General features: G+C 41.7%; 1 protein-coding gene across 3 annotated transcripts in view; it reads right to left on the bottom strand.

Annotated features, from left to right (window-relative positions):
- The window catches only part of pcnx2.L (pecanex 2 L homeolog), a 643210-nt gene that overhangs the window by 345445 nt on the left and 284590 nt on the right, over positions 1–13175 (bottom strand). For all 3 annotated transcript variants that reach the window (XM_041562821.1, XM_041562822.1, XM_041562823.1), the window contains one exon: positions 8974–9006. In XM_041562821.1, coding sequence (XP_041418755.1) covers positions 8974–9006 — 33 coding nt within the window. The remainder of the gene's footprint in view (positions 1–8973; positions 9007–13175) is intronic.

The following is a 13175-nucleotide window of genomic DNA, read 5'->3' as shown; positions in this document are numbered from 1 at the left end:
AGAAATCCCCTTCAGTAAAGAACCTTAAGGTGGTTGTTACACAAACCACCTCTGGAACCTCCAAACCTCCTCCTTCTTCACTCAAGTTATCTAAGGATGCAGCCTACATTTCAATTTCAAAAGAGAAGGGGGGGGAGGAATGTCAATGCATCCCCCAGTGCTGCAGTTGTTTTTGCCAAAAACCAACTTAACCCTGTTATGAGCAATCCTAAGGGTGTGGGGGTGCCGGTGGTTGTAACACCTGTCATGGTGGAAGCAGAGAGTAGCATTTCCTCTTCAAATGATAAGAAAAAGAAGAGGAAATTTAAATCCAACAGGCTGATACCTGAGGAATGGGTTTCAGTGGTCAATGATGGAGCACCCCCATCCAAGGGCAAAAAGGGCAGCAAAACATCTGCTCCTCATGTGGTGATATTGTCTGTTCCAACTATTGGATGCAATCAACTGGTGCCAGATCATGCACCTATAGACTCAGTTGGGGAAGAGGAGATAAATGGTCTGGAGAAATTTGAACAGGGGATTATGGGTCTCCCCACAGAGTCAGGGGTGCTGCATCTGTCTCCAACAGGGGATCTTCCCCTGGAGTATAAAGGGACAGCTAATGAAACCCCTGCAGAGTGGGCCGTAAGTGTTCCTGAGGTGCTGAGCTTTGGGAACTACAACCAGCCTCAGTGTTTAGTGCCTCAGGGTATGAAATGGAGAACTTTGGAACAACCCCCATACAGGATCCTGCAGACAATGCTGCGAGGGAGGATAATGAGGCTAGAGTTGTAAATATGGAGGATAGCCAGACAGACTCTGTAAGGTCTACTGTGCATGTTAAGATCTCTCCTCCATTCTCTTCCACTGATCCCAATGTTATTGCCATTCAGGAGGCACAGGAGGCAGTGGAAAGGGCAGAGGTTGCCCATCGAGCCTCTAAAGCTCCTGTTGTTAAGGAGCCAATTCCATCTGCTACCCCTGAGCCAAACACCTCCAGTGGTGTTCCAAGCAAAATCCAAGTATTATCTGAGCCGTTGCAGGGTCTCCAGATAGCAGGTGCTTATGATCCTTCTCCTGCAACTTCTTGTGTAGATATTATCAAAGCTCCAGTGGAGAGGGGGAATTATCAATCCCTTAGCCAAGAAGAGTTCATGGATGAGGGGGACATCGAAGAGGAGGTTGACACAGTTGTGACAAATCCTTCTACCCCAATCATCCCAGCTGAGGAACTCAAGATGTTTCTTGAGAGCACCCTTGGTGTTAAATTGGAGAAGAAGCTACATATGGTTCTAGAGAAGTGGCATGATTTGACTTTGGTGATCAGTTCTGTGAGACAATACATCAAGGTCATAAAAGAGGCCAAAAACTATGGAACGGCAGAATATCTCCGTAGTGTTAAGTTCCACAAAAAGTGTTTGTCTCACCAGGCCTCTGTGAGGGCTAAAGCATTTACTAACACACAATAATGGCTCTAAGTATAAGCACTCTTAATACAAATGGCTGTCGGGAGCCTTTTAGAATGTTCAGGTACTCTCCTTTCTACGCCAAGGAGGGTACTCTGTGAGTTTCCTTCAAGAGACCCATATCACTCAGGAGCTTGAAGCGACCTGGCATCTGGAATGGAAGGGCAGAGTCTTTTTTAATCACCTCACATGGACGTCATGTGGGGTGGTGACCTTGTTCTCAGAATCCTTCCAGCCAGAGGTACTGAGTGTTAATTCTGTCATCCCAGGCCGTTTGTTACATCTCCGGGTCCGGGAGTCTAGTGGAACATACAATCTGATAAACTTGTATGCCCCAACTACTGGACCAGAGAGAAAGAATTTTTTTGAAAGTTTATCAGCCTATATGGAGACAATTGACTCAGATGAAGCCGTGATTATAGGGGGTGATTTCAATTACACCCTTGAGGCTCGGGACCGAAATGTTCCCCAGAAAAGGGATTCATCTGAGTCAGCTTTGTGGGAACTCATTGCCCGTTTCTCCTTGGTAGACATCTGGAGAGAAAAACATCCAGAAACCGATGCTTTCACCTATGTTAGGGTGAGGGATGGCCGTGTGTCTCAGTCCCGGATTGATAGGCTTTATATATCAAGCCATATTATGTCACAAGTTCTGTCCAGTAATATTAGCTTGGCACCTTTCTCGGACCACAATTGTGCTTCTTTGATAGTGGCAGTTGCACCATCTCTGCCCAAAGCAGCCCATTGGCACTTTAATAACAGATTATTAAAGGATGAAGGGTTTGCAAAGGCAGTCCGGGAAATGTGGACAGACTGGAAGGTTTATCAGGATGAATTTGCCACACTGAGTCAATGGTGGGATGTAGGCAAGGTTCACCTAAAGCTCTTGTGTCAAGAATATACAAAATGTTTGAGCAGACAGAAAAACGCAGAGATTGAGGCTCTGAATAGGGAGGTGCTTGATCTTGAGCAAAGGATGTCAGGGTCTGAAGACCAAGCCATGCAGTATGAATATGTAGAAAAGAAAGAGACTCTGCATAACATGGAACATCGAAAGGCTCGTGGTGCTTATGTGCGAAGCCGCATGCAGTTACTCTGTGATATGGATCGTGGCTCACGATTCTTCTATGCTCTGGAGAAGAAGAAGGGGAATCGAAAACAAATAACATGCCTTCTTGCGGAGGATGGCACCCCCCTTGAAGATCCGGAGGCTATCCGGGACAGAGCCTGGTCCTTCTATCACAGGGATCTGCAACCTTGGCTCTCCAGCTGTTAAGGAACTACAAGTCCCACAATGCCTTTGCCTTTAGACTCCTTTAAAAGGCTCATTCATTGCATTGTGGGACTTGTAGTTCCTTAACAGCTGGAGAGCCAAGGTTGCAGATCCCTGTTCTATCAGAACCTTTTTTCTCCGGATCCCATCTCTCCAGATGCCTGCAGGGAGCTATGGAATGGGCTTCCAGTGGTCAGCGAGGGGAGAAGAGAGAGGTTGGAAAAACCAATCACTCTGAATGAACTCTCTCAAGCACTCCACTTAATGCCCCATAATAAATCTCCAGGGCTAGATGGATTGACTGTAGAGTTCTTCCAGTTCTTCTGGGATACTCTGGGACATGATTTCCATAGGGTTCTAAATGAGGCCCTCAAGACCGGTGAGATGCCACTTTCGTGTCGTCGAGCAGTGTTATCACTGCTACCTAAGAAGGGGGATCTCCGCCTTATTAAGAATTGGCGACCGGTCTCATTGCTCAGCACAGACTATAAAATTGTAGCCAAAGCTATATCACTCAGGTTCAAGTCTGTGCTGGCAGAGGTGGTTCATCCTGACCAGTCCTATACAGTCCCCGGCCGGACAATTTTTGACAATGTCTTTCTGGTTCGGGATTTACTACATTTTGCCCGGAAGGCTGGTCTATCTCTCGCTTTTCTCTCCCTGGATCAAGAGAAGGCATTTGACAGAGTAGATCACCAATATCTTTTAGGCACTCTGCAAGCCTATAGCTTTGGCCCACAGTTTGTGAGCTATCTGAAAACACTGTACACCTCTGCAGAGTGTCTAGTTAAAATCAACTGGTCTCTGACTGCACCTCTGGCCTTCAAACGAGGAGTTCGACAAGGATGTCCTTTGTCGGGACAGCTGTATGCACTGGCCATTGAGCACTTCCTGTGCCTACTAAGGAAGAGGCTTACAGGACTGGTGCTCAGGGAACCTGACATGAGGGTAGTTCTTTCAGCATATGCTGACGATGTCATCCTTGTGGCCCAGGACCTAGTTGATCTTGAGCGAGCACAAGAATGCCAAGAGGTTTACGCTGCTGCCTCATCAGCTCGGATCAACTGGACCAAGAGCTCAGGCCTTCCGGAAGGTCCTTTACATGTAGATTCTTTGCCTTCTGCTTTTCACGACATCTCGTGGGAGACTAAAGTTATCAAATATTTAGGTGTCTGTCAGCTGAAGAGCGTCCTGTTCCACAGAATTTCGTTGAACTTCAGGAGCATGTTCTTACCCGCCTGGGAAAGTGGAAGGGTCTTGCTAAAATGCTTTCTATGAGGGGGAGGGCTTTGGTAATTAACCAGCTGGTGGCCTCTCAACTCTGGTATAGGCTGACATGTCTTAGCCCAACCCAAGAATTCATTGCTAAAATCCAGAGAAGATTGCTGGACTTTCTCTGGATGGGAAAGCACTGGGTCTCTGCAGGTGTTTCAAGCCTACCCTTGAGAGAGGGAGGTCAGGGAGTTGTATGCATACGCTCTCAAGTACATATTTTCTGTCTCCAAAAGATACAGAGATACTTGTGTGCAGATCCTTCTCCACAGTGGTGTACCCTAGCATCCAGCTTTTATCATCAGGTACGCAACATGGGGTATGACCGGCAATTGTTTGTCATCGAACCTGAAGGATTCTTAAGAAGTCTCTCACCATTGCCGGCTTACTACCAAGAGACTCTAAAGACCTGGAGCATGGTAACTGTGCAAAGGCAAGGAGGCATTCAGGGGGAGGACATTCTAACTGAGCCCCTACTTTACAATCCATCTTTAAAGACTAGAATGTTGGAGTCCACCAGCATCCGCCACCGCCTTTGCAGGGCTCAGCTAACCAGAGTTGGGGGATTTCCTGGATTTCGAGAGGTCAGATTGGGTGGAAGCTCGGGCAGTTATGCCACACATGGGGTACCTTACCACTAGAGTTCCACATCGTCTGCTCCAGGAGATCAAAAATAACCTCTCTCCTGAATCTCACACATTTATTGATGGGGTTTTACGTGGTGGAGAACCACATCCACATTGGAACTCTCCACCTCCAGCCATAAAAATAGCACCCAAGACCCGTCAATCCCCTGACACACCTCCTTCTCCCAACTTGAGCCAGTTGGAGAATTTTACCTCGACATGCTTTTATGACATGACAAGAAAGCTATTGTACTCCCTCATGCTCCACACTGTACACTTTCTTGCTCTTGTCTCCCGCTATGATACCATCTGGAGGCGGGTGTTTAATGAGGGTGAGAAACCCCAGTGGCGAGCCCTTTATTCCAGCCTGGTGCCCAGACCCACTGGAGACTTGGGTTGGAGAGTGCTCCATGGTGCTTTGAGCACAGGAGAGTACCTGGTCCATTTTACAGACTCCACAGCTGCTTGCCCATTCTGTGGCAAAAGGGAGTCTGTGTTTCATGCTTATTTTTCATGTGCCAGACTGCAACCTCTCTTGAGGAAACTTCACCTGCAGTTCTGGTTACATTTTTCCCCTCACGTTTTTATTTTTGGACGCCCAGTATCCCGGGACAATGGAGAGTATGACCTTCTCTTCAACTTGCTCCTAGCTTTAGCCAAACTAGCCATTCATAAGTCTAGAATGCAATGTTTGGAGGGTGGGAATCCTCTACCGGTAGAGGCTTTGTTCCGGGTGCTGGTGCGTTCCCGCATCCGAGCAGAGTACACCCAGGCAGTGTTTACTGGCTGGATGAGTGAATTTGCTGACCAGTGGGCAATAGATGGGTTGCTTTGCTCAGTATCCCCAGATTTGGTTTCTGTTAAGACAACTCTCACACTTCATATTTAAGTGCACTTTAATTTAAGTGACAGATCTATTATATTCATCATCAACATCTCCTTTGAGGTGTAATTCATTTTGGTGAGCAATCACTCACCTGTAATTTATAATATTCCAAATACTGCAAAATCAGCACATTTACAGCATTTTTCAAGGGGCAAAAGTACAAAAATGTATGTTCACCCGAGAAAACCATATGTATTTGGAAAGTACACTTTCTGACGAATATAATATGGTATGCACGTCTGTCTACTCCAAAGTACCAAGCCGCAAAGCTTTTCTACAGTTGGCAATTTTTATGACATTACCGAAATTCACCTCTATGTTGCAAATCTGAAGCATCGTATCTCCCACATATCATTACATACCAAGATAAACACCCTAAATATGAAAGCTCGGTGTCCGCTGAACAGTTTGATGCCCAATATGCATAGGTACACCTAAGTATGTGGCGTATAGGGGCCCCAGAATGAAGACACCCCATTCGAGTTATCATTTCTGGAATTCCAAATACTACAAAATCAGCATATTTACAGCATTTTTCAAGGGGCAAAAGTACAAAAATTTATGTTCACCCCAGAAAACCATATACTTTTGGAATGTACACATTCTGATGAATCTAATATGGGTATTCATGTCTTTCTACTCCAAAGTACCAAGCCGCAAAGCTTTCCTATATTTTGCAATTTATGACATTTCCGAAAATCACCTAAATTTTGCAACTCTGAAGCATCGTATCTCCCACATATCATTATATACCAAGAAAAAGCACCCTAAATAGGAAAGCATATGCATAGGTACACCTAAGTATGTGGCGTATAGGGGCCATAGAACGAAGACAGATCTGTAATTCCAAATACTGCAAAATCAGCACATTTACAGGATTTTTCAAGGGGCAAAAGTACAAAAATGTATGTTCACCCCAGAAAACCATACAGATGCAGCCACTTTGGTTTGTCTGTTTGACACAGAATAACTAAACACAGATATCCCATTTATCTCATTTAACACAGAAAACTGCGTCACAACATCCCATCTAATTAAAGCATTCACCATTGTTCACAATGGTGCTTTGGTATGCTAATGGAAAGGTTAAATGCATTAAATGAGTTAAGATGACTTTAGATAACGCAGTTTCTTCAATTAACCATGAGTCATGACGCATTTATCTCACAAATCCAAGTGGCTTCATCTGTATATTTTTGGAAAGTACACGTTCTGACAAATCTAAAATGGGTATGCACGATTTTCTACTCCAAAGTACCAAGCCGCAAAGCTTTCCTACATTTCGCAATTTTTATGACATATACAGTACAAAAATCTCCCCTCAATACTCCAACTCTAAACCATTGTATCTCCTACATATCATTATATTCCAAGATAAAACACCCTAAACATGAAAGTCTGGGGTCCGCTGAACAGTTTGATACCCAATATGCATAGGTACCCCTAAGTATGTGGCGTATAGGGGCCCCAGAAAGAAGACACCCCATACGAGTTCTGTAATTCCAGATACTGAATAATCAGCACATATACAGCATTTTGCGACAGGCAAAGGTACAAAAAACTACGTTCACCCCAGAAAACCATATATTTTTGGAAAGTACACATTCTGCCGAATAAAAAAATTTGCTAAAACTGTGCATAAGAATTTTCTCGGCTGTCAATTCGTCTTCTGTGAACATAGCACTCTCACTGCATATAATGTGCTGTAAGACCCCCTAACAGTACAAAGACCCCCAAAAACCATATATTTTTGGAAAGTACACATTCTGCTGAATAAAAATTTGCTACAACTGTCTTTCTACTCCAAACGTACATACTGCAAAGCAACGCTAAAGGCAGTGGTTTTTATGATATTTCTGAAAATCGCCTAAAAAAGCAGGTGGGCACGTGCGGACCCCAAATGAAAATAGTGCATAAGAATTTTTTGGCTGTCAATTCGACTGACTGCATATAATGTGTCGTTAGACCCCGTAACAGTACAAAGACCCCCCAAAACCATATATTTTTGGAAAGTACACATTCTGACAAACATAGAATTGCTGAAAATGTGTTTCTACCCCAAATTATCAAAGTGTAAATGATGCTAAAAAAATTACATAAAGAAAAACAATGCAAGCATAAAACTGCAATAAAAATCACAAAAAATCAAATACAATTAGGAAAATCAACAAAATAACAAAATAACTGATCCGACAACGTGGTTAGTGGTCAGAATGCTTGATCCAGTAGTCATGCTGTGAAATCTTAAGCTTTTAGGGAAATAACATAGGGGAAACTTAGAAAATGAAGAACTAAAAAAACAAAAAAAAAGTAAAAAAAAAAAAACACTGTGTTTGTGTATGCATGGATGTACAGCTCTAAAAAGTGTATAAATGTGTGCATATGTGTGAAAAATCAGAAAAGAAGAAAAAAAACTACTTTTACTAGTATGTGTACTGTGTATATGTAAATGCCTGTAAATGCCTGTATATGTATGTAAATACCTGTAAATAAGTAAAAAAAAAAAGAGGCACTTACCAACTCTAGATGAAGAGGAGTCCTTTTCAGTGCTGTAGGGTTCAGGATTGCTGAGTCACTGCAGCAGGAAGTGCGTAGGCGGAGCTGGAACATGTGAGCTGCTGGTGCTGAGACAAGTAAGCTGTTGCTGCGTCTCTGTGCTGCCGTGGAGTGGAGGATCACTGATCTTTTTCAGGTATGCTCGTTGCCTAGGGGGTTCTGCTGCTAACCGCTCCTCTCTGCGCGCTGATTTTGCTGTGCGTCCAGAGAGAGCGCTGTTTTAGTAGAGAACGTAGCTCCTACGTTCTTGGCACTTAAAGCCTTTTTTCAAAAGAACGTAGGAGCTACGTTCTTGGCAGTAAAAAGGTTAAACAATAAAATAAGGCTTATTAATATTAATTTTGTTGTGAAAACGACCCCTCTAATTTCTACACTGTCAAGTGCAGATAGTATTTGTTTTAACTGAAAGTATGTGATTTATTTTCCAGCTGCTATCAAAGAAAATGCAATATACTTAAAATTAAATGAATGTAAATTTATTACTAAACGTTATTTTCATAATTACATGTATATTCGAACAGAAATAAAATGACAAATAGCAAGTATTAAGTAATAAAAAGTTTTACAACAAACAATAAAACATAACTTTCAAATCAAAACAGGGACTGTGCTAAATAGCAGTGTATGTATATCAGGGTTTCCTCTAGGAAAATTTGCACATTAAAGGCAATGGTACATGACATTTTGCACCTCACTATTTCTAGCTCACTGTCAGTGAGCTAGAAGTCAAGTGAGCATTTTTAAATGACAATTGCCTGATCCACAACTGCACCAGCAGGACCAGAGTGATCACTCTTCATGTCTATTTGCCAGAATTTTGCCATTTCCCCATGAGCTGCAAATCAAAACATACCACGTGCTATTGTCCTTACACTTTAATTTGCACCATGATCATTTATCAAATATAGAACTTACATGTATAGGTGAAGCAGGATCTGGTTGTACACTCTAAGCCAAAGAAAAAAAAATGACAATAGAAGAAAAAATATCTTAGTACAGTATTCTGCAATTGAACATAATTATACTACATAAATAATATAAAGTAATATCAATGATGAATATAAACAATGCCTTGTCTATGTTAAACAGCTTCCAACAACAGCAGCATAAACATAAATAATACATTTGAGTATTCTTCTTAATGCAAAATAATGTGAATTGAAAACAAGACTACTTATAAATATTAAAGGAGAACAATCATGAAATCTAAATGCAAAGTTTAAAATAGTCTACATCTAAGTAGAAAGAAGAATTTTTTAAATTTTGGTTTAGGGATAGTTACATAGTTACATAGTCCCAATTCTAGTAATACAACTAATGATGCATGGTTCACACATGAGGAAATTGAAAAGAGACTAGAACATACTGTAGTTACATAGTTACATAGTTAAATTGGGTTGAAAAAAGACAAAGTCCATCAAGTTCAACCCCTCCAAATGAAAACCCAGCATCCATACATACACCCCTCCCTACTTTTAATTAAATTCTATCTACCCATACCTATACTAACTATAGAGCTTTGTATCACAATAGCCTTTGATATTATGTCTGTCCAAAATATCATCCAAGCCATTCTTAAAGGCATTAACTGAATCAGCCATCACAACATCACCCGGCAGTGCATTCCACAACCTCACTGTCCTGACTGTGAAGAACCCCCTACGTTGCTTCAAATGAAAGTTCTTTTCTTCTAGTCTAAAGGGGTGGCCTCTGGTACGGTGATCCTCTTTATGGGTAAAAAGGTCCCCTGCCATTTGTCTATAATGTCCTCTAATGTACTTGTAAAGTGTAATCATGTCCCCTCGCAAGCGCCTTTTTTCCAGAGAAAACAACCCCAACCATGACAGTCTACCCTCATTATTTAAGTCTTCCGTCCCTCTAACCAATTTAGTTGCACGTCTCTGCACTCTCTCCAGCTCATTTATATCCCTCTTAAGGACTGGAGTCCAAAACTGAACTGCATACTCCAGATGAGGCCTTACCAAGGACCTATAAAGAGGCATAATTATGTTTTCATCCCTTGAGTTATTGCCCTTTTTTATGCAAGACAGAACTTTATTTGCTTTAGTAGCCACAGAATGACACTGCCCAGAATTAGACAACGTGTTATCTACAAAGACCCCTAGATCCTTCTCATTTAAGGAAACTCCCAACACACTGCCATTTAGTGTATAACTTGAATTTATATCATTTTTGCCAAAGTGAATAACTTTGCATTTATCAACATTGAACCTCATTTTCCAGTTTGCTACCCAGTTTTCCAGTTTAGACAAATCACTCTGCAAAGTGGCAGCATCCTGCATGGAACCTATAGTTCTGCACAATTTAGTATCATCTGCAAAAATAGAAACAATACTTTCAATGCCCACCTCCAGGTCATTAATAAACAAGTTGAAAAGCAAGGGACCTAGTACAGAGCCCTGCGGTACTCCACTGGTCCAATTAGAAAATGTTCCATTTACCACTACTCTTTGTAGTCTATCTTTTAGCCAATTCTCTATCCAGGTACAAATACTATGTTCCAGGCCAACATTCCTTAATTTAACCAGTAATCTTTTGTGTGGCACTGTATGCTTTAGCAAAGTCTAAGTAAATCACATCCACTGCCATCCCAGAATCGAGGTCTCTGCTTACCTTCTCATAAAAAGAAATTAAGTTAGTCTGTCAAGATCTATTACGCATAAAACCATACTGGCACAAACTCATAGTATTATGATTTGCTATGAAGTCCAGTATCTTATCCTTTATTAACCCTTCGGAAAGCTTTCCTACCACTGACGTCAGACTTACTGGCCTATAGTTTTGAGGCTGAGAACGGGATGATTTTTTGAAGAGGCACCACATTAGCAATTCGCCAGTCTCTCGGCACTATGCCAAATCTCAATGAATCCTGAAAAATCCTGGACCTTTGTTAATCTTAACATGTTCTAGTCTCTTTTGAATTTCTTCATGTGTGAACCATGCATCATTAGTTGTATTACTAGAATTGGGACTGTTAAGAAGGAAACCTTCACTTACTGGTTCCTCATTTGTGTAGACAGATGAAAAATATGAGTTCAGAATCTGCGCTTTTATTTAGTTTTCATCAACCAGCTGACCCCCCTCTGATAGTAAGGGTCCCACCCCTTCCTGCTTCATTTTTTTACTATTAACATATTTAAAAACATAATTTTGGATTTTACTGCTTGCTGCAATATCCTTTTCTATAGCAATTTTAGTTTGTCTTATAGTTCTTTGCATGATTTATTGGCCTCCTTGTACCTTATAAATGTTTTGGCTGTACCAGCTAACTTGAAAGCCTTAAAAGCACGTCTTTTCTTACCCACCTCAACACCAACTCTTCTATTGAACCAAAAAGGTTTTGCTTTGCAACGACACCCCTTGCTTACAAGTGGAATATACTGACAAGTATATTTATTAAGCAGCATTTTAAAGACTTCCCATTTTTGTTCTGTGTTTAACCCTGTGAAAAGCATTTCCCACTTAATATGTTTCAGAGATGCCCTTATACTGTCAAAGTTTGCACGTCTGAAATTTCCACTGAGAGAGTCCAAATTAAGTTTTTAGAGAGAGGAGTATAGAGGTGGCAGGAGAAGCAATGGGGATGTTGAAGTCACCTAAAATGAGAGCAGGTATCTCGCTGAAGAGAAATTATGGAAGCCAAGCAGCAAAGTGATCCAAGAAAGTAGAGTAGGGACCAGGGGGGCGATATATGACAGCAACAAGCAGAGAGATTCGAGAAAACAAACCTATGCTGTGGACTTCAAAAGAAGTGAAGGAGAGAGAAGTTGGTGTGGTTAGATTTTGAAACCTACATTTGGGGGAGAGAAGAAATCCTACCCCACCGCCATGATGGCTGTCCAGTCTAGGGGTGTGACTAAGTGAGAAGCCTCCATAGCAGAGGGCAGCAGGTGAAGCAGTGTCTGTGGGAGAGAGCCATGTTTCAGTGATAGCCAGAAGGTGAAGGGATTTGGATATAAAGAGATCATGGACTGCAGTTAGTTTATTGCAGATTGACTGTGCATTCCAGAGGGCACATGAGAAAGGCAGAGAGGGTGCTGGCTTTATGTAATTAAGGTTTGCCGGATTAGACGTGCGTAAAGTTTTAGAGACTGGAAACATTGTCAAATGCCTGAGAGTGGGAATAGGTGAGAGGAGGAATGAGTGAGTGGGACCAGGGTTTGGGGAGATGTCCCCAGCTGCAAGTAACAGTAATAATGAAAGCGAGACCTAGATTTGACAGTGCGAGCATTGTATTGTTTAACCCTTTCACTGCCAGCCAATTTGGCCAAGTTGGTATTTTTTTCATTTACAGCATGTTTGTAAGGGCAAAAGTACAAAAATGTATGTTCATCACAGAAAACCATATATTTTTGGAAAGTACACATTCTGACGAATCTAAAATGGGTATGCATGCCTTTCTACTCCAAAGTACCAAGCCGCAAACCTTTCCTACATTTGGCATTTTTTTTACATTTCGGAAAATCACCTCAATACTCAAACTCTGAAGCATTGTATCTCCCACATATCAATACATACCAAGATAAAACCCATTACATCTGAAAGCTCAGGGTCCACTGAACAGTTTGATGCCCAATATGCATAAGTACACCCAAGTATGTGAACAAAGACATCCCATATGAGTTAGTTCTGTAATTCCAAATACTGCAAAATCAACATATTTACATCATTTTTCAAGGGGCAAAAGTACAAAAATGTATGTCCACCCCAGAAAACCATATATTTTTGGAAAGAACACATTCTGGCAAATCTAAAATGGGTACGCACGTTTTTCTACTCCAAAGTACCAAGCCTCAAGACTGGACTGGAAACATTGTCAAATGCCTGACAGTGGGAATAGGTGAGAGGAGGAATGAGTGAGTGGGACCAGGGTTTGGGGAGATGTCCCCAGCTGCAAGTAACAGTAATAATGAAAGCGAGACCTAGATTTGACAGTGCGAGCATTGTATTGTTTAACCCTTTCACTGCCAGCCAATTTGGCCAAGTTGGTATTTTTTTCATTTACAGCATGTTTGGAAGGGCAAAAGTACAAAAATGTATGTTCACCACAGAAAACCATATATTTTTGGAAAGAACACATTCTGACAAATCTAAAA

Source organism: Xenopus laevis, chromosome 5L (genome assembly GCF_017654675.1).
Source record: "Xenopus laevis strain J_2021 chromosome 5L, Xenopus_laevis_v10.1, whole genome shotgun sequence".
NCBI classification, from domain to species: Eukaryota; Metazoa; Chordata; class Amphibia; order Anura; family Pipidae; genus Xenopus; species Xenopus laevis.
This window is presented reverse-complemented; position numbering and strand designations above follow the sequence as displayed.